The sequence below is a fragment of the Augochlora pura genome, chromosome 3, assembly GCF_028453695.1.
Source record: "Augochlora pura isolate Apur16 chromosome 3, APUR_v2.2.1, whole genome shotgun sequence".
Taxonomy (NCBI): Eukaryota; Metazoa; Arthropoda; class Insecta; order Hymenoptera; family Halictidae; genus Augochlora; species Augochlora pura.
The window spans coordinates 20,067,409-20,090,728 of NC_135774.1; the positions used below are offsets into that span (position 1 = coordinate 20,067,409).

The window sequence follows — 23,320 nt, forward strand, 5'->3', positions numbered from 1 at the left end:
TATAAGCTCGACATAGCGCAGTTGATGCGAGTAAGTCAGTCCAATGCAGTGCGCCGCTCTGCTTCGTCAGGTGCAGGCGCATTTAGATGTTAGTAAGATCGCGGTGAAGTTGAAAAGAAATTTTCTTTAAATTTAAACTTTTTTAATTAATTCGTTTACAAAATGTGGAAATTTGTCACTCGTGGAATTCGTGAAACTTTAGAACGTCGCACTTGCCGTACAAATGTTTATTCACAAACATCCCAAGATAATACGAAAAATGAGGTTAAATCTAATTTGACGTGCAATCATAAGTTCGTTACGCCAAGTTTTTCGATTTTTAATAAAGAATTCTGTGGATCTGCGAAAGCTGGCGATTTTAAGGATAAAAAAGAGGATTCCAAATGGAATACGAAGTACACCTGGACAGAAGCTGTAGGATGGGTAAATTGCGCCGTTTATGTTAATCTTCTTTATCTTTGATTTGATCATTCTTCCACATTTATCATATAAAAAACAAAATATATATTAGAAATTTAAAAAGCAATTAAATATGTAAAATCGACTATATTGAATATTTAAACAATTTTAGTTTTCTTAAATTTACAGTTTTAATTCATTTTTACTAATAGAATATTGTTATACATTTTTGATATACAAAATTCTTCTAGTAATAAGTATTTAGTTATTGTTTATATAAAAGCGTTATTAATGAAACAAATGTTTTGTAAAATATAATAACAGGCACTTCATTTTCCAAGTTACTAATAAATTCTGGCAGTGACTTCAAGATCTTTTAGTGAGAATTTATAATTCTGTTGATATTATTTCTTAAACGATGAAGAACATACATTATCGTTCAGAACAGTATGAGCTCAAAAATGAGAATCAATGTATTATGACTAGAAAGTCTAATATAGGTTGAAATTATTATTTTCAATATTTAATCACAATTCCTTCATGCTCGTGATATATAGAGATGAATTTACAAATATTACAACCATCATAAATTCTTGGATTTATAATCCCTATAGTATGATGTAATAAAACTATACCTTTATTACAAAGTAATTTAATAGTAAATTTTCATAACTAATGAAGCAATATTTAATGTCAAATTTTTGAATATCAATAATATGAGTACATATTAGTAATTGTGATATAAATGAGAGTGATCAAATTGCTTTATATTATTATAATGTTGATTATAATCAATACATTAAAGAATGAATTTGTTAACAGTCCAGTGTATTAGCTGTTGGATGGGTTGTATGTCAATCGTTATGTCTTCGTAGAAGAATTTTTGAAAAGGAAAAAACTGATACCATAAAAAACAAGTTACCACAATATCCGGAAGCACGTACTTCTTACTTATTTGGTCAGGTATTAAATTTAAATCCAAAACAAATTCTACGTGTTACCGAGTGTGCTGGAAGCAACAATAAAAAATATGTCCAAGAAGAGACAAAATCAGAATGGAATGCAGGCAAACCATTTGGGCCAATCACCATTGAAGAGGTGAGAATGTTGTTCTGCAGGCATTACAATTTATAAGTAAAAGATTTGGAACAGATAATATAATTTATATCCTATAGTAAAAAACTATTTCATTATTCCATCACAATGTTATAACTTCCATAACTATTCCCATATTTAATTTTGTTATTTATTTATAGCTTACAACTTAGTTTCTTTCTTCATACTTTGTGAATAATTGTAATTGCTATTTTGACAACTTTTATGTAACTTTAAATTGTGTACTGTAAATGTTTATATTTATCGTATAATATGATAAAGGAGATATTATTATAAGAATCAAAATTCTTTTATTTAATTTCCTTCCCAAAATTTACCCACTATACTTATTCCATTATAAGTATAAAATAAAAGAAACCATTGTTATGGAATCATTATAGTTTCCGAAAGCCTCATGTATATTTATGAAAATTAACATATTTTTTAATATACATCTTAATAAAATTACATATAAATTATAAAATCAATTCTGTTATGTAATTTCATTTAATACCCATTTTTTTGTAAATACCCTTAGGCTCTGAAAGAAGCTACTGAACAATTAGCTAATATTCACAAATTAGCTACAGGAGAATTTGAACTTCATTATGGCCTCAAAGCTATAGAAGAAAAACGGTATAAAGATGCAATAAAGCACTTCACTACTGGTGCCAAATTATCATCAGCTGCTAGTATGTTTAATTTGGGTTTATGTTATGAATTGGGACTTGGGACATTAGCAGATCATAGTAAGGTACAATATTTTTTGAATCAGTTATTAATTGTATTTCATAATAAATTACTTGCTAATTATATTTCATAGTAATTTACTTATTAATTGTATTTCGTAATAAATATTTTACATTAATGAATTATATTCATTTTTATAGGCTGCAAGATATTATAATGATGCAGCAGAACAAGGTCATGCGGATGCAATATACAATTTAGGAGTTTTCCATGCTCAAGGCAGAGGCGGTTTCTCGGTAGATATTGATAGAGCTCGTGATTACTTTACTAAAGCTGCTAAGCTAGGACAAAGTCAAGCACAGCATGCATTAGATTTAGAGAAACGTTATTATCAATCTGCACAAAAAGAAAACAATGTTATTTATGTAGACAAAAATGAAAGTACTCTTAAGTACTTACAAAATAATAGTATGAGTCATATTTTCAAGAAAATAACTAATTACAGCAATGCATTCAATACACATTTACATTTGGAATCTATGGAAACTTCTGATTATAATCAAAACGAAACAGAAACTAAAAATTCTACAGAAATATTTTTAGATTTACTTGGTATAAATGAATCAAATATATTACCTGCCACAATGCAATCAAATAATTTTAGTGTGCCATGTTAAAATGTAGTAAATAATTGAAAGTGAACATACGATGATCATTAATATTTATGTAAAAGTAATTTTATAATTATTAGTTATTTCTCTTTTCTATATAATTACTAGTATTGTGGTAAGATCCATAGCAGTATATACTACATGCAGTATTTACATATAGTTATTTCAGATCTGTTATAGCTTCCTTGTAAATATTCGTGACATGAAATAGGGTTGTAAAGTGACATATGCGTAGACAATTATTTTAAATTTACACTTGATAGAAACATATATTGTTTCATTTAAATGGTTCTTCTTTATAAGAAATTTAAAGCTATAGAAGTGTCTATTTTTTAAGAATGACTTGATTTAAAAATCAAGTTATCTCTGACTTGACTTAACTTGAATTTATATAATTCCACTAGGACTGGGATTGTTGCCTGTGATGAATTCATAGATTATGTGTATATATTTATCATGGAATAAGTCATGCATACTTATATTTTATGTAATTCATAAACATAACTTGTACAATGAATTAAATGAATTAAATAATGTCATTACAAGTTAAAATATTCGGTTTTCATTTCTGAATCACACAAATTTTTTATATGAAACATAAATCATTTGTTCATTTATAAAATTATATTGTGTGCGTGTGTGTATGTTACTATTTTTTATTAATGGTTTTGTAAAAGATAAAAGAATAAAAATAACATAAATAGTAAAATTTATTTTCTTGATAAAGATTGTAAAATAATTTCACCAATGTGCATTATGTTTTTCCACTGTTCTTTTGATAAATTCACTATGATTTGCATACAAATTTAGTTTTTCATCTATATCCATCCATTTAACATTGCGTGCATCATCTCCAGCTATTAATGCTATTTGACCAACAATGCTACCATCGGTGTCATGAAAATTTGAAGCTATAGTTTCCATCCAAGCATTATCTGTATTCCTAGGATCATCTACATATCCTTTGTAAATTTCTTTTCCCTTATCAAAAAAATCCTGTAGAGATTTTTCTAATGCTTGTCTTGTTGTAATATCTTTTTCTAAACAATTCAAAGCTTCTTCCATAAATTCTCTTTTAAGAGTAATAGATACTGTTTCGCCTGGATCAACCATACCACCAGGTATAGCCCATTCTCCAGAATCGCGTCTTTGTATTGCGACAAATTGTAAAATTGGTTTTTTCGAATGTTTGTTTACTTCTATCTCTTTGGAAGTACTTAGTTTCCATCGTGTTACGATTGGATCTGCGGCATGGTTTGGACCCCATCGCCCCAAAAGACCGCGACCAATAATGCCAGTACGGCCAACAGGATTCAAAGGATAACCGTTCTCATCTATAGTATAATCTCCATTGAAACTCTTGCGGTTTATATGATCTGTTGAAAATCAATGTATATGTAGAAAGGCGCTAAAATATTTAATATTTTTTAGAACTCAAAATACTTATGTAGAAGAGAAAGTGGTTATGTTCTAATAACTTGATAACTATTGTGAAATAGCATTATAAAATACTCAAAATGAAAAGATGTCCTAAAATTTCTGATGACTAATATTATAAAGTAAAATATTTATATTTATTTTTTTATACAAACATAAAACTTGTAGGTAATTATCAATTAAATTTTATCCACACTATAACAGAAATAATTCACTCTTTTCAGTACGTAGTTTAAGTCTTTCTATAAACTATATAAAATATCTTCATAGATTCTCAGAGTAATATTTTCATAGAAATATTTTCTAATATTTCCGAATAGATAATAATTCTAAAATATTTAAATCAAAATTGTAAGAATTTTAGGGTTAGATTGAAATGTATATATAAATAATTCTAAAATAAACAAAGTATATCAGAAATATAATTTCTTACTGTCGAGAGAATTCCATTTCGGTTTGAATGAAGCTTCTCCAATTTCCGGATCCGCCCAAGGTTTACCTGACAGAACTGAAGCGGTGTATTTAACTGGTTTATATTTTGAAAACTCGACATTCCATGGCACTTTGTCTTCAGGCACTTCAAATCGTTTTATGTTGCTAGAAGCATAAAAGACCTCCCTACATTTATAATGCATCATTCTAGAGGTAGTTATGTGCATAGAATTATATTTTAAAATAAATGTTATATGTAGTATGTAGTACACCGTGACATAGCATGTGATGCACTGTGATGGACATAAGTAAATGTATTTTGAAAAGGAATCATACAAACATCTATAAAATAGAAACATTTATTGTTTGACTCATAATTGATAAAAATAATTTTACAATGAGTATTTTCAAATTGCTAGTGAATATTGACAACACTTTACTTAAGGGTTCGTCATTAATTTTTAATTCTTTGAATATTAGGATAAATGCACGTAGTTCACTAGCTGACGTTTAGGTAGAGTTTGCTATTATACTACAGTATTTCCTACAGAATCGGTAATTCAGACTCTAGGACAAAAAAAGTATTGCATGCAATGTCTTATCTGTGCTATATTCGCATTGTTTAGAAATTTGTTTATCTACAGTCGGTAATATTATGTGTTTATGGAGGTTAAGTAAAGATAGCGCTAATAGACAAAAATCACGACGCTGTCAATGATCGGCGCTCGTGATACGACGCGACATCTCGTGATTTTCTTTCGCTATAACGTAACTCTGTTTGTTTCACGAGTCGCGTTAGGATCGTGGGTGATTGATGTTCGCGTAGCAATCACACTTCCAGTTGTATGTAAAAAGTGTTAAAATGCTTTCGGTATAATCAGTTTACAGTGATCTATCAATACCTTTTAATATACATTCAATATATCGTAGACTGTGACTCGTCTAGTACATATGTGTTCCGACAATTATCATTCTATATGAGATCCATGACCGCTAGATTCGCAGCTATGTTCAATTCCTACACGCGATAAGCTCGCGTGGCACAAATTAAAGAGTGAAACTGATTCTTCCTTATTCGTAACAATGTTTTGGACAATTATCATTACGAGGTTGATAAATAAACTGGATATTACCTGCAGGTAAATAATACATGACAGACTTTGAAGAACTACATCACGAAGGGAATTGTTACTATCTCAAATTTATAATTTAAAGGTAAGTTATGGTTCTGTGACCACGTTAATCACTACTTTCTAATTGGTAGTTATATCCCGTTCACACAGCATACTATCGAGAAGCTTGTAAAACCAGTATTTTAGTAAAATATGTAGATTTGACATATGCATGTTGAACAATTTTAATTGTCGAGGCATATGCCGATTTATATTTTATTCCAAAATAGTTATTTCAGCGAATAAATAAAGAAAATGCAAAAAGGATACGTACATCCGCTTTACATGTGTTGATTACCTCATCCTAATAGATTACCGAGACGATGCTTTTATTTTCGTTGAGTAATTTTCGTAGCAGACGACTTGTAGTCACTCAGAAATAAAAATAAGTAAATAATCATGAACTGTCAAAGCGTTTTCATTCATTGTCAAATTATTGAATCTATGGAAGAAATGATATTGTTTTAGCATCGCGGTATTGACGATATGGGCGCTTTACAACACCGCAGCATGTTCTTGAAATAGGACACCAAATGATCGATTACTTCATTCTGATAGACCTTCCCTTGCTCTAATTTGTTGGTTCCGATGTGCAATTCGATGACACAGTAATGCATTAATTCGTAACGCATGCCGATACTAACGTAGCATTTTGAATCTTAAACTTCGCCGAATATCAGAAATCCGCATTCTTCGCTATTTCATAACAGCTGTGCGGTATTATAATGCCATGACAATATGTTGTATATGTATATATTAGGGTTAAAAGCCTTTCACTCAGGTTATGTTCAACTCGCGAGTAACGCGCGCAACAAATATCAGTCTCCGTAGAAAGATAAGCGAAAACTGTATAAAGTAAAGATAAGCGGAAACGTCTGGCATTAACAATAAGATCAAGATCACAACCGTTTTGATAAGAAAGTGTTCACCTTTATAAAACGGAAAGTCTATCGTTTGACTTTTTAGAGGCAACATTACAATTTAAGAAATACATATTCACATTGCCCCAACAAGTCTGCGATTTGAAATTTCGGAATAGATTTTAATCTTAAAAATAGATTCTAGTTGTGAATCACTGTTTATATATTTATATTTCTCTTACCGTATGTTGCACTTAAAATTGATTGCATTTCCTGCTTCAATAATGTAAACCTAATGATACGCGACTAGTATAGCAATTAAATATAAATTTATTCTTCTATTATTAGATTATCATAAAAAATATACATATCTAAATATGTAAACATGCAACAACTAAATAAATTAATATAATAAATTAGCAATAACTGTAGGGAAGAATGAACATTTATAATCAATAGGAAATAGTTGCTTTAAAATTATTGAAAGGTGTGGACATTTCAATGTTCTGGAATGAGACTTCTAAAGTAATTCAGCTTTGCGAAATATTTTTTCGGTCTGTGTTTTCGTGTATTCGAAACGTATTTGACAACATCATTCCCTTTAAACATACGACTTTATAAATATTCATAATGACGTTGTCAGTTAAATTGACCGGCTTTTTTACATTTTTATATAACTTGTCGCGATAGCATAATCAATTTGATCCTCATATTGGAAGCAATACAAATTTATTCTAATTGGTGGAAAAAGGTTACTGAATTTATAGTCTTGTGGAAATTTAAAGACTAAAACTGTGTCATTTAAGACACCAAGGATAAATCTCTTATTGTATTTCAAGGATGAAACTCTTAGGATGAGATCTAATGATTGTACATATGACACGATTTGCGCTATGCCCATCTATTTTATAGTTACAATTATTAGATAAGGTAGTTTAATACTTGGACGAGGAAGTACAAATAGTATATATATAATATATATTAAAATATGTTGAGAAAATTGATAAATAAAATTATAAATATAAATGATTCAGTTATATTTGTGCTAATAGTTCCATCGTTCGAGTGTTAATAACTGTAGCAAATAAACTTTTTTGATATTAAACGGTAGTCAAAATTAGAATTGGTTCTTAAGCATTTTCTTATTAATCTCATAAACAAATGAACATTGTCAAAATATACGTTTAAGGATAATCTTATAAGTTCTTGAAAAGTTTGAAGAGTTTAATGTATTATTTAATATTTACTTCTTTTAATTGAAACATGAGTGAGTACAGTTATGCACACAATTTCCAAAAAGCATAACCTTTTAGATCGAATTGCATACTATTTAATAAATTAATTTTTATACAAGAAATTGTTTCTCCCCATCGCACTAAAACACCATTTAGTCATCTAAGTTTCATTGTCTACGTTTGTCAAATATTATGTTAGTACCTACTATTTATTTCTAACCACGATTAAAGTCTATGCAATTTTAACAATATCCTTTGTGCTTTCACATATATCGAACACAGGTGAACAACATGCTTTCATTAACCAAAAAGACCCTATCGATACTTCTGGGTACATAAAAGGAAACATGAGTCAGTGCAGAACTCCAATTAAATACATTCGCCACCAACAAAAGTGCATAAAATGCTCCTTTTCTTGGAATTGCGGTCATTCGTGCATAATCAATCACCCAGTAAAGACCTTTCAACGGAGCTTTGTGCGCAACACTCGAAGATGACAAAAAAGTCATTGAAAATGGCACGGAAATCGAGAAACAAAGTTACCACGACTCGCGAAAAGCGATATCCTTCGCGAGATGCCGTTAAAACTTCAAATAGTTCTTGCGCCAGTGTACGACACGCAGTAAAACAATTTAGTACTGAGGATTTAGATAAAATGCCACGGTTGATCAGGCGAAGGCGAAGAAACGGGAAGGACGGAAGACGTAAAAATGACGGAAGTTCGAACGAAGTGCCACGGAATTCCATCAAAAGAAGACTAAGGACTCCGGTGTACGAGTACGTTGTCACGAGCAAACCATTGCTATCGACAAGGATTCGCAAGAAACGTTTGGAATGGGCCAAAACGCACGAAAACTGGACGATCCAGGATTGGAGCAGAGTCCTTTGGACCGGCAGGTCGAAATTTGACACGTTTGCAATGAAACGAAGCGTTTTCGTGTGGGGATGCTTCTCTCGAGCAGGCGTCGGTGATCTGGTTCTGACTGGAGAAGAAATTAATCAGGACCAGTACGAGATTATTATGGAAAAACATGGTATACCGTCGGGACTTCGGTTGGCGGGTGATACCTTCATTATGCAGCAAGAGAAAAGCTCGAAACTCTATTTCGCGGTGTACATGTCCCCGTTTATGCCCGTGCAGAAAGAGACAGAGATAGTATTCGAAAATATGGAATGGCCGGACCAATCCTCGGATATAAGTCCGATGAGATTCCTGTGGGATGAACTGGAACGGACTGTTCGTCAGCACTACCCGTTCACGAAGAAACAGCTTTGGCAAATATTGGAGGATACGTGGAACGCTTTAAAGCCGGAACAGTTGAAAAAGTTCGTCGCTACAATGCCCCGAATCTGCCAGGACGTTATTAAAAACAAAGGCGGATCTATCGATGAAATGATAGCTTGAAAATGTATTGTATAAGTCGCTCATTTGCCAAATCGGTTATCTCTTTCAAATCCTCACCGAAACATTTGAACACCTTTTAAAACGATATAACTTTTTTAAAAAATGGATTGAATAACTTGAATTTTTTAGATGTAAGAGAAATAGTTCATTAAACAACGTTTAAACAAATTTTTGCGAAAATTGCAGTTAGATTAGTATTTTTAACTGTTTTATCAGAACTAGGTAGATGTATGTAACTGACGTATGTTGACGTTATTACGAACTACAAGAAATTATAAATAATGCGGCAACCCATTAACCACGTTGATTTGAAATTTAAAAACGTTAGAGTCAATTAGGTGCTTTGACACTAAAGTTTCAAAAAGTGGAATTAATGTACTTAGTCTGTGGACGATTCATATATCTTTTTGGCTGCTGTAAAGCTTACAGCCTAAACGAATGCACATAGCATACAATATCACGACTCGCGTTCAAAAATAAATATATCGGGTCTTGTGATATTCTTTATTTTAATGTAGATGATAGCCCGTACTCATACGAAAACATTGTAATTTAATGACATAAATAACGAAGTGAGGTAAACGGGACTCGAAGTAGAATAAAACTATAGAAACCACCAGTGATATATTGTGTAGTGAGATTGCATAGAAATTATTTAATATATTGTTATATTAAAAATGGGTTAGTATCATTTACTTTGAGTCCATTAGTTTGCTCCTCGCAATTTTCCAAAGAAAATTCAAAACAATGAAACAAGTCGATTTTTTACTTTCTTTGTTACAATTTATATTTGCTTTAATTTAATATACGTTTTATTTGCACTAGAGTATCTTATCTTTAATATTTTATTCCATAGAATTTGTGAATGATAATGATATTTTTCAGTTTTAAGGAAAGTAGAATAATTGATTAACTAGACGAGACAGAACAGAAATACTTAACCCCTTGCACTATAATAACGTGTCAGACTCGTGACAGGGCTTTCATGCAAAATCTATTAAATATTAATATTATTAATTTCTTTTAAATCGAAATCAAATTTAATTCTTATGTGATCAAAGTTTAAAAATTAGACTAAATAAAAATAGCAGAAGAAATAACAATGGTCTAGTCCTATTATTATAAATATTAAGAACAAATAAGAGCTAATCAACGCAACATGAAAGGAGTCATAGTGCAAGGGGTTAATTACATCGAAAACAGGACGATAGTTCAATAGAACTATCAAAAGACACTTAAAAAGTTATAAAATAACTCCATTTTTTATTGTTTCCTTCCTTTCTTAATTATATTTCTAAAGCGGTTTTTGTTATTTTCTCTTTCAGTTTTTATGAACAGTCTTGTCATTTTATTTTCTGTTTAGTACAGATTTAATAGTATGTACTTATTACTAAATATATATTGTATTTCAGTAAGTTTATTCCGGTGTTGTAAAAATTTGTCTAATAACATTTCATACAAATTACATTTCCAGTTGTACAGACGTCAGGAAAATCCTTTTTCATATGCCGCCATTACAAACGTGTGATTTCGCTAGCTGATTGTTATCAGTTGCCATCATAGTACATACACGTAGCTACATACAGTACATACTCGTAGTTATCTGCCGACATCGTAATCATTTTTCTTATTACGAAATATCTGAAAGTTACTTTATAGATTTCAAACATGAATGCCTTCCTGATAAAATTATAATTACGCAACTGATGATTGTTAGAAAAGATCTCTCTGAGAAATATTAATCAAATAATAAGCAATACAATAATTTTATCGGTGAATAAATGTTGTTCTTTTGTAAGTTGTAAATAAATATATGTTTTTCGCTTGTAGATTGTAAATTAATATATCCTAAGCTATTATTCACTTCTAGGTTGTAAATAAATCGAGCTGTTATTTATTTAAAAATTATGGAGAAATATGTTATGAGTTGTTTATGATTTATTAATTCTCAGTATAAACACGATAAATCATTATTTGCTTAGAAACTATGAAAAAATATATTACGAGCTGTTGAAAAAAGACAACGGAATTTGAAAACAGATTTAGAATATTTCTATATCTTATAATAAGGGTTAATTCTCAAGAGGTGATATGGAATCGTGGAGACTTTGTAGAAGTTCCTTAATAGAGACTGAACTGATTGCGTTACGAAGATTTAAAATATGGTATTTTTTCTAATATGTACCTATACATGTTATATCACATCATCGAATCAATGGGCTTTTGTGGGTAGGAATTGACGGAAAGGATAAGTATGATTGATAATGATTGAAACAGAGGGGACCGTGTCTAGGTTTCGAGGGAATGTATAATACGTGCATAGTGCCTGAAGTTTCTTATCGAAAAATATAACTGAATATTCTTATGATCATTTTGTAATTTTATTTATTAATTTTCTTCAACATATTTTTCAAGGTTCTCCTTCCAGAAATATTAGCTTTTCTAGGATCTTAATGTAAAGTGTGAAAATTCCAATTAGTTGTCTGAAACTAGTGACTGTTGACAAAACTTTTACTTACTTCCTCTGTTTTCTATTGTGTCTTCATATTATTATTCTGAATCAACCTTTGCGGTACTTCCGTGTCATGCACCCTGTGTGCAACCCAATGCAGGTAGTCATTGATTGTAAATATTAGAATGACTAAGCACTTGACGTTCAGGTATATCGAAGGTAAAGATTTTCGTTAAAGATATCGTCTCTAGGGGATACCACCAAAATTTCCACCACCACTAACATTTCAACCACTAATAATAATGTAGATACTCTGCGAAAGACGCTACCAAACACGCGCAGACGAATAGAACATGATCAACCTTTGCACAATCGACATTCAGTGTTCCATTTTGTATTATTAAAGTTTAATCGTGTCACAAATAAGTGTCGGACTCGGTGAATAATTATTAACAGGTATTTGGTTATCGTGGGTGAAAGACCAATCAAAGTTTTACGATCGTTGGCTCTGTCATAGCATCCTGTATACTGGTTATCGTAAGTAAAAGCTCATATTTCACAAGATTATGTAGGAACAAGGTTTCATCTTGTTTTCTTGATTTGCGCGTAAACAGGTAACAGCAAACACGATTACATTAAAGTTTTGTCATGTCAGAGCATTGTAGAAAATTGTTGTAACTTTGTTATTCTTTTAAGTTGAAGTATCAAATTTCGAGATTGTATTTTTACCGTGTTACTTTGCAAGAAAATAAAACTGAAAAATTGATTTTTTACCTCTTTAATGTAGATAATTAATATTAATATTAAAATTAATATTATTCTAATTAATATTAGGATGCTATTGATCACAAAATTTGAGGATCAAAATATTGGAGAGAATCTGATTGTTACGTAGCCGTATATAGAAGTTAAAAATCACATTTCGTTTATAATACAGTTACGAAATTTCATGAAAAAATTAACTTCATTAACTTCATTACGTTGAGTGTCCCTATGATGACCTTGTCAGCGTTGACTACTGTTGACAGCGTCACTCATTTCGTTAAACCATTTCTGTATCGACAAGGAAACGGGACGTCTATCTTGCACGTACTTTGTAGGTCAATTGTTCGCTATATTACGCAGTGGAACTGGATTTTCTACAATATTTTTAAATTTTGGAATTTATTCGTTTACGTTGGTAAAATCCTAATAAACGATGACTTATACAAATGTTTCATGAGACTTTTCTGATAATTTTTTAACGGAAATGTACCAGATTTTTAAGAGAATCTTGTTGAAGATTTACTTTAAATTGAGAAACTTTTTGATGCTTTCCTTCATATATAAAATGCTTTTGTTCTTATACAGTTATTATACATTATTTATTTTGTGTACGTTCTCAAAAAGTATTTTTGATATTCTAATCAATTTAGTTGAAATCTTGAATCGACTGTTTTAAACAAATTTAATAAAATCTCTGTCTAAATAATTTCAAAAATATCTCTCATTCCTTTTGAATAAAATTTATCGTATAAACTAATGAAATTTATTACGTAAACAAATAAAATAGAATGGATAAAATCGATTGATATTAAAGAAAGAGGATTCATTAATAATGTGTCAATAATCGAATTAATGATTTATTTAACAATTATCAGTATAAAGGTTGCGAGGTCGCAACAAACAAATGAATCCCCATAATTAACGCATTGCTTCAGTCTATTCTTGCGTTTAAGAAGTCGTTACTATAATTTTATGTAAAATACGAAAAGACAACTATTACTAATAAAGAAGGAATTCGATTTACCAACTTCGATGTTCTCTACACAGAAACAAAACTTTGTCGCCAATGTAAAAGGTGTTTTGCAATCTAAATTATTAGAAAATCGAATTAAGCAAATTATTAATTTAGGATACTGTTCCACATTACGTAACATATATTGTCTCCAGATTCTCAGACAAACTGCGCAGCATCCTTGCACTAGGATATATCAAGGAATTACTGCTTTTCCGTTTCATGTAGCTTTATGATGGATCAAGTGTCATCGTGGAAGATACGACCCTGTTCTCTTGCTAGTATTGTTACTTTACGATGGCACCGAAAGCTCTTGAAAGAGATTTTCTTTAAAAAAAATTCTATAGCCAAAGACGTTGATAAATAATGTCCAAGCGGTGGATTATAAAAATTCAACGGACACTTGGAATGACACTTGAATGTTTCTAAAATTGTAAAAATGTTTTACATCTGCACGTTTACGACGTATACATATACAGTCGGGAACAAATATATATTGACATCCTTTAAAACGGTATTATCTTTTTAAAACTGGATTAAATAACTTGAAGTTTCTTTCTATTTATAATAGTATTAGCCTATTGCGCAACAACTAAAATATGCATTTTTAATTTCGTTGTTACTTGGAATGACAAATGATATTGAAATGATATTTAAAATGATAATTTGAACTTACATGCTGAAAGTTTCATCGATATCGGTCAAGCTGCGTGTGTGAAAAGATTTAAAAAACTGCAGATTTCTAACAGGTATTAATCGATAGTATAAAAGGTCACAATGTCAACTATTTCTGATGCCATTTGCAGCATGAATATAAATTATTAAGGCCCACAAAATATATTATTTAAACTTTCGTTATAGGCTCAAATGAGAAGTTAAAGGACACATATATCATGTAATATATATTTATGCATTATATATTATGCTTAAATAAATAAATACTTAATTGTACTTAAGCCTCGCGTTGGAAAATTTAAATTAATTGTGCGTAAACGTGAAAGAATAACGAAAAGTATAACACAGCCGCTGATAAAGTCTTATAAAGATAACATGTGACAAAAGATGTATGTGTGTTCGTTACGAAACTGCGAAATAATGTTGAAGTCGGTGTTTCATTGTCTTATCAAAACATAACGAGTTACGAAGATAAAATTATTACCAAAAGTCGACGCAATGCTGATGACAAAATTGGTTATGTTCGAAACAACGATGACTCAGAGAAGCCAGGGTTTTGTTGACCGTGGCATCAACGGAGAAGGACAGAAATGGGTTAGACCAGAGACAATTAGAATGGATATCGGTTAGGTGTGATTGGGTTAGACTTCTGAAGGATTCTACTTGATGACTTATCGTGCCATCGAATTGGATGAGGTCAACGATGCTTGGCAGTTTCGAAGCTGACTGTATATTGAAAAGTAAATGCAATTCACGCTTATGGAATCCATCGAAACTCGTAGAAAGTTCTTGAAAAACATTTCAACCGTAGGCGATGATTCTCGCAATTATAATAGACTGAATTTTATATACTTGTGGCTAAAATAAATATTTGTAATACGCAACGGTAGAAAAATTAGAAACATTTAATAACGCCAACGTAATATTCTTGATTTCCTAAAATTATTAAAGAGAAACTACAACTTCTAAGTTATTCTAATATCTTTCAATAAACGGAGAAAATGTGTATTTTGCATAAAAATTCACAGTCTAATTATATTGAAGATAGCGAATGATTCTATGAGGTTTACATATTTACGATGATGCATTTGAAAGTGCAATAATGTATTTACCCCTTGTATTGCACTTTCATTTTAAATAGAAACTTTTTCCTTTTCGCTCATTGAATCCTCGCATCATTCTAGGTAAGAAACTACTAACGTAGTCGAAAAAATGATTAACAATCGAATGAAATGTAGTTTTCATTTTTGAAAATACTGCAAGTGCATTATTGTAGCTATGTAACGGTTGTTCGTTATTATGCAATTATCCATGTATAAGTGTTTCCGTTAGCAATTTTTGAAGCATTGTTAACTGCAGACGAAAGAGACTTAGCTTGTTCCAGTTGCATTAATATCAGCACATTAAGTTGGCTAAAGACTTCCTACTTCGTTTGTGGAAGTAGGATAAGTTTTATATTACTAAATCAAAGATCACTGCATCCTATATTTTTCCAACAGCTTTAGAATTTATTTATTTATTTATTTTGCATATTTACTTTGAATATTTATTTTCACGTCATACTTAATACTATTTCACTGTAAATAAAAACAAGATAATTCGTTGCCCAATCTAGTACATGGTTGCCAACGAAATTCTGAGACTGAAATACTGTTCGTTGATATTTTACATCATGATGTAACTCCATCGTCGCGCTCAATGTTTTTCCAAGAAAACACTTACATGGTCCAGTTCCGTGATCGCGACGATTGAGTTTCTTCTCAACGGTCATTTCGAAAAGAGTTGGTATACATGTGTGTTACATATACATGAGCATGAAAGTTGCATTGCACGAGGTCGAGGTTATATTGATCTTATAGAGTAATATAGTACGCTTGCTGTTTTATGTTGTTCTTCCTCGCTTCCCCGTTGGACATTAAACAAAATGTAGCGAACATGTACATCCGTAATGGAATTTCCGTGAGCCGGTCATGTTTTATGGTCAACGTGCAATTCGTTCGCATCGAGTGAAAAACATCGAATGAAATAATTCGCTGCCAGATGATTGATGAATTTATTGCAGAAACGCGTGTTTAGAATGTAAAATGGTTTGTATGTAACCACGTTGTAACATACCAAATCGAAGATCGGTTTTCATTTACTGTCCCGATTTTAATTTATTATTTGTAAAAGTCTGAGGAAGAGACAAATTTCTTGCATCGTTTAGAAGATACCATCTGGCAAACGTAGAACAATGTCGCAGTTCATTTTTATTGATACGTTTGCATTTCACGGTTACATGTGTCGCAAATGCGTAAAGATCCGTTGTCTACAAATAATGACCAGTGCCGTTGAAGCAATGTTAGAACTTCGGAAGCAACCTAGGATAAATAAAGTTCACGGAACAGAGATTCGCACGTTGCCGTTAGTTTTCGTTTCTAATGAATGCGCTAAGTTCACTGCCTCATTTTTCATGAATGCTGCAATTATATGTACAGTAAGATCGTTGTGAACTTTCAGTTTCCACGTGAGAGCCATTCTGTGTCTCCTCGCACAGAGTTTACTCAGGAGTCACAAACTTTTTGTTTAATCTCGCGAGTCTCGTTAAATATTTCAGGCACATAATCCTTTGCACTCGGAAAATTTTCTTTGATTACCTACTCATAACTCGGACGTATTTATTCGCGGAAGAAATAGTAAGCCATTAACCCTCGCACGGTGGACCATCATCACAACTGTACTGTTGACAATGCTTACAACAATTCTGCACTTTATTTGATAATATTTTAAAACATACTTTTCAAGGTATTTCTTGCAGACTCATTTAGTCTTTCTGTTGTTATTACAGTAGCAGCAATTTATCTTATTTAAATGTCGAAAATATCGTGTGATTCAAATAATCTTTTGTGTCATGAAATTTACAAAATAGCTCGTTAGTAATCGATTAATAGTACCGTTTTCTTCTAATTATAACATAGATAAGAAGTGATAAGAAGGTACCGTAGAGAACGCGTGCAAAATTCGAAAATGGTGTGATAAGTGTAGTTCTAGAATTTATTTCTGTTTTTTATTTGCACGAGCATATTTAAAGTATTATCAGTGTCTCCAGACATACTTCTGCGATTGCTTTATCAAGCGTAACGTGCATGTTGGTCGTCACGAAGTAGCAATGTGTAAAAGACAGTGGTAGACAAAATATTTTTGAAGTGGTAAATCTAATTGTGAATACAACAATTTACTTTAAACCGAGCAAATTGAGATATTATTAATATTATTGTAAGTGTTTATGCAAATTCTCAATTTCATTTTACGAAAATCGCAATTAAAAAAGTTTTCGTCAACCTAAAAATCACTGATTGTAAAAAGAAAATGAAAATGCTATGAGACCTAGTTAATTTATCTTTTTTCATTTTTAAAAAATCTGCTTTTATTCGGAAAGTATCTAGATCTAATAAGACTCGATGCAACATAACGATCAAGTTGTACGAAAGCTTTCAAAGGTCTCTGCAGCGGCAAGTCAGTTAATCACTTTAGTCGAACAAGGCGAATCGATAGATGGAAAGAAATGGTATAACAACGCAGCGATTAAATCTGACATGGTTACGATAAAGTTTTTCATTTTGCGTAGATAATGACTCGTATTTCGAAATCAGTAGAATGATGTTTATAGACAAATAATCTACTAATAGATTTTACTATTATTAGCGTCTTGCGATATGGATTAAGTTTAATCGTTTCGAAATGTATTGCAATCTTAACTGAATATACTTCGGCAGCGCGTTCTATAAGTAAAACTACGATCAAAACGTTATATGACAAAAAGTCTTTAAATACTACATAGTATAAAATATTAAAAATACTATTAAGAATTTATCTTAGAAATACAAAACATGATTTAAACCCTGCTAAATTATACCTATATCTCCATTTTAAAGAGAACTGCCATTATTATAATATTAATACTTTTATTGATAGACAAATATTCCATTAACATTATACATGTAAAACAACAAATAGAGGCATTGAAAGCTTTTGTGTCCATTTAAAGAAAAGAAGCAACGTAAATCAAAATTAAATGTCTCGTTAAATTCCTTTTAATCCTCCATGAATGAAAGACATCGCTTGTTTTCCGTGTTTATTGGAACACTTCGTTTATGTACACACAAACTCGTTATCGCTTTGATATCAGCAATAGAACGTACGAGAAATATTGCCATATGTAAGTACTTGTTACTTTATTTTCTCATTTTGCAACAACACGTTTATTCAGTCATGTTCAGATAGTCTTCCAGCGACAATTGATTGAGTCTTGAAGTAAAGTTTGAACAATAATGTATTCTCTAAATACACAATTTAACACACAAACGGTTAGAATATTGTACAATTACATACAATTGCATACAATCATTACATACAATCATTGTATACAATTACTACATACAACTATTAAAAATAAACAGTCAGGAATTTTTTTATATATCTCGATGACTAATAATTTTTTATATCATTGTGCTTTTAATACTTTACGCAAATAATTTCAAAGCGAATCTCCATGAAGAAAGTATGTATACACTTTTTTTTTAAATAATGCAGTTATTGATTGCCCGTGTACTGTTGCAGTTTTAAAGACATTTATTCCGCTGCCGTGATATTTATTTGTAACTGGACTGGTAACGGAGTAGCTACAATCGGTGACGTGAGACAATTGCGTGGATCGCTCTGTATAGCGAACTTTTTGCAAAATAGTATCATTACGTAAAATAGTTGATAATTTTAACGATGAAATGTTAATAGCAACCTCATTCAACGATAATATATTCTATGCAAAATGCTTTGCCTGCAATAAGTTCGTGACACGTCGTCGATGGAAGCAAATTTCATGTACAACTTTAATATTCTTAGTTGAAGGTTACCTTGTTACGTTTTTTTGCAAGCGATATAACATCTGCAAGAACATACAAGAAAAATATGGAGTGATAAAGGGGGGCAACGTTTATTAATCTTGAAAACACTATATATAAATAATCTTTTAATGCTCAGACAACGATGATTGGCCAATTTTGACCCACTCATAGTATAAATATTCTTATTTATATAGTCACTGATGATATTAAAATGTGATCGAAATTTTCACATTTTTTTATTAAGGTCTACAGAAAAACCAACTGAAAGGATATAATAATTTAAAATTCTGTTAATAGACTTTTCTTTTAGTAAATAAAATGTTAAGAAGTTTAGGTGATTATTAAGATCAGATGCTCTGTATATAAATTTGACCATCATCTGTGACAATTTATTCTGAAGGTAGTCTAGAAATGGCCATAGAAACTCTGACTGTTCAATAAATTACCGCTTCCAGACTAATACCATTTTCCGTAGGAAACGCCACGCCTATCAATTATGGTAGTTATATTACTTATTCTTTGAAAGAGAGCACAAATCGATATTAAGACTAGTTAACAGATTGCTATTAGTTAGCAGGATGAAGCTTGCACACTTTGTGCACGAACGTACAGTACAATAAATTCTCCCCAATTGTCCTTCAGCTTGTGAAGAAAAATGGACAATTTGGAAAGAGCAGATATGATTATTTCAACCTTCGCCTCGTATTTACATTTCCTGATTATCAACAAATATAAAAATGAGACGCGAGACTCGAATCATCATATCTCCCCTTCCCATATTGTTCATTTTTGTTCACAAGCTGAATAACAATTGGGGAGAACATACTGTATTACCAATTTCATAGAAAACTTAATTAATCAATATAATATGTATCATCTCGTTATGTAAACTGTCATGTTTCTGATAATTCATAATCAAACTAAATTTAATAATTTAAATATAACTATTTAGGATGTGTTGTTTCGTTGCTGCAATAATTCAAAATTTTGCGCATTTATTTCCTGTAGGATTTAAAGGATTCAAAGTATATATGGCGAAAACTCATTTATACGAATAAGTGAACGTTCTGTTATCCGAACTATATTTTAACATGCTAAAAAAACTAGAATGTTTGAATGTTTGAAAATTGCAAATTTTTCGTCACGTCATTCCATGATAAGTACATGTGGCGTCATACGTTTCCAAGGTGGAAGATAAGTATGCGACGGAAGCATTATACCTACTTATTTGTCACTCAAGTTTTCTGAGGTCTAATGAAATTGATTTCTTTGAAACATTGACTATTTCTCGTTGCACATTTTCAATTTATTCGATTCAGTTTGTTACTTTACCAATTTTAATCGCCTATTTTTGTTTTCGAAGTTCAAACTTTTACTATGCAACTTTTTCATTTACCATTAAGCGTTTAGCTGTTGTAATCGTTTTGAAAAATGAGTAAGTTACTGAAATTATGTTGAATATGAATGATTCCTTCATTTTATCAGATATGTAATTTAATAAAGAATAATATATTTTCAAATTAATATATTAATCAAGTTTAAAGGTGAAACTATTTTAACTGTTTAACAATTATCCTTGTTATGAAGGAATGGCAACATGTTTTGTTACGACGAGTATATAGGTCAACTAACTTGTTTAATGATATAAGTGATACTTTTTATTTTATTCTTTCAACAATTTCTGAAAACAGATTAACTAATATTAGCTTCTCCAGCAGTAATTAGAATGATAAAGTGTAGTAGAGAAACAAACTGTCCACTTTTTATGTTACTGTTACGACTTAATATCATAATCGCATTACATTAATGCCATTTAGATTTGTTACCAGTACTTGCACTGTATCCTTATTATAAATCGTGTAAAAATCTCAGCTTATCATAATTATTTATTGCAACTTACATATAAGAACAGTTTCAAATAATATTGTCAATTGTTCTTAGAACAAATCAATTTTGATAATTCAGTCTGACAGTATTGCACAGTATTGCGCACTACGAAACAGCAAAACTTCGTCTCAAACTTTTAGTCGGTATCAGAAGACATCGGTGAAGCATGCTTCATATACCGAATATCGAACATTAGATGCGACAACCTTTATCGAAACTGTGGAATCGTATCTGACAACTCTTCAAGGTAGACGAAAAACGTGCCAGTAAAAATCTATATGAGTTAACCCTCATCCCCCACGTTTTCCAAATTCAATTAGTCCCATTGCAGCAATTTTATTTTTTATTTTTTATTGCAGCAATGGATTAGTACTTTCAGAAGTACCGACGAATATGTTGTATTGATACAACGAACTGATGAATGTTAATAAATTACCATTGTTAAATTAAACAAACTTTTCCACGATACACGTCACTACTATAGCCAATGTTGACGATCATACTAAGCGAAATAATAAAATGTTATTATTTTACTTACATTGTTAGTGCCCAGCACTAATATTCTTTATGACACGAACGTACCTCGCCGGCTATTTTTGAGTCTAGGATTTTTCGCTAACGGCTGGTAGGCATTTTAGATTTAAAATAATTTTCCTGCCGAGAGAACGCATATTTTATTGCTAGTTTTAGGATTTCAGCTTCTCTCGGCCTCAATAGCCAAGACGTGTCATAAAAAAGGAAAGTGCCAAAGGGTAAGTCCCATGTTAGTTTACAACGGTGACCAGCCGTAATTTCACCTGGAGGAATTTCCTGTTGAAAATCTTCGTTAAAGGAATCTTTTTTAAAATGTCGCTGCCGCCCCCACCTTCCCCATAGCAGCAACTTCCAAAAGGGACGCGCTAAAGCGCAGGGGAAGGGTGCCTTCTCGAGACAGACTCGCTGGTTGGTTATTGGCTTATTATTCCTAGGTTGGTTATTGTTAAAATCTTGAAAAACCAATGAACGAGTATTAGAAAACAGAAAACATTTTTTACAAAAACAGAGTTGGATTAGATTTCGAGGAACACACACCTCTTAGAGTTGGAATAGCAATCGAGGAAAACAGACCTCTTAGAGTTAGAACAGAATTCGAGGACCTTAGACTTCCAAAGGAAAGGTGTTTATAGTACGAGGCTAAATATATAAGTTTTTCACCACTAAATTCCGGTACTACTTTTAATACAGTCCACACATATAACGTCACAATTCGTCGCTATTACTGATGACGCCGTGACAACCCAACATACATGACACTGCAAAATCTGCAACTCGAAGTCTGATAGCAATAAATTGAATATACATGGTGAATCGAATAAAGTGTTGTAAGCTCTATTCTTGTAACACTTTATTTGGCACACTGTGTATGAATGCGGTAACAACGAAATATATGTACAAAGTTCGAAAGTCGGAAAGTTCAATTGTCAAGTTCTAGACAGTATTTTCACTGGATACTGTGTGAACATCCGCAATGGTGACTGCCTTTCCAATAGTTCTGATCGATTCAAATTTCGCAGTTTGGACGTAGCATGTACTCTCCAGGTTTACCGAAACTTGTCAAAATCGTTCCTTTGATTGGATCAAAAAGATTAGGTTAAATTGTTTCAATACCTCATCGAAGAAGCTGTGCCTAAATAATCTATGGCAAAATACGGGGTATCTGAGTTAAAGGGGACCACCTTAATACCTGTGTTATTTTTGGAGATATTGAAGAATGTTATTAGCAAAATTTGTTTAATTCTAGATGATCTATATCAGCTGACAAAACTGATTATTTTTTACCGATGTATCTATATATTAATATCATAAAATTAATGTCATCGTATTAATGTTATTTAGATTAGTATATTATCTTTCTGTAAATACGTAAAAAATACATGTCCGCATTGTGTACGGACGTAATAGTTGAGAGGTCAACATTTGGTAGTCTCGAGATGTTTTACAGTCGGATGTAAATTAGACATTTCCATTTCCGTAATGAGTTTTCCCCAGACATAATAGCGTTCGTCGGATTGGAATATATTGAACCCGCTTTCATCTAAAAATATTACAATATCCCAGACCGTATTGTCTTCATCAATTTTGTCAAATTCAGTCTCTTTTTCTGATTTCATTTCGGAGTAAATGTCTTTCTTAAAAGCATTTTTACCGTGTCTGCAAGTTTCTTAAGCGATGTGTTCTAGTTCTTTTTCACTTTGCGAATAATTATATTTT

The 23,320-nt window shown here is 31.4% G+C and overlaps 3 protein-coding genes across 6 annotated transcripts in view; 2 read left to right on the forward strand and 1 right to left on the reverse strand.

Annotated features, from left to right (window-relative positions):
- Nucleotides 1–17: 17 nt before the first annotated feature.
- Nucleotides 18–3,416, forward strand: LOC144468164 (uncharacterized). The gene is made up of 4 exons (XM_078177422.1): nucleotides 18–423; nucleotides 1,222–1,497; nucleotides 2,033–2,248; nucleotides 2,385–3,416. Exons 1-4 carry the CDS (start codon nucleotides 163–165, stop codon nucleotides 2,859–2,861), a joined length of 1,230 nt encoding a protein of 409 aa, XP_078033548.1. The 5' UTR covers nucleotides 18–162; the 3' UTR covers nucleotides 2,862–3,416.
- Nucleotides 3,417–3,547: 131 nt separating this feature from the next.
- Nucleotides 3,548–6,591, reverse strand: LOC144468165 (ADP-ribose pyrophosphatase, mitochondrial). Of its 2 annotated transcripts, XM_078177424.1 has the most exons (3): nucleotides 6,195–6,591; nucleotides 4,726–4,889; nucleotides 3,548–4,231 (listed from the first exon to the last, which is right to left on the reverse strand). In XM_078177424.1, exons 1-3 carry the CDS (start codon nucleotides 6,197–6,199, stop codon nucleotides 3,597–3,599), a joined length of 804 nt encoding a protein of 267 aa, XP_078033550.1. In that variant the 5' UTR covers nucleotides 6,200–6,591; the 3' UTR covers nucleotides 3,548–3,596. The 2 variants fall into 2 exon arrangements, with proteins under 2 accessions (XP_078033550.1, XP_078033549.1); XM_078177423.1 differs by lacking the exon at nucleotides 6,195–6,591 and having other exon boundaries at nucleotides 4,726–5,069.
- The window catches only part of Qtc (GRIP domain-containing protein quick-to-court), a 33,499-nt gene continuing 15,676 nt past the window's right edge, over nucleotides 5,498–23,320 (forward strand). For 2 of the 3 annotated variants that reach the window (XM_078177418.1, XM_078177421.1), the window contains exon 1: nucleotides 5,498–5,939. The gene's annotated coding sequence lies outside the window, so the exon portion shown is untranslated. The remainder of the gene's footprint in view (nucleotides 5,940–23,320) is intronic. The other variant, XM_078177419.1, reaches the window with a different exon arrangement.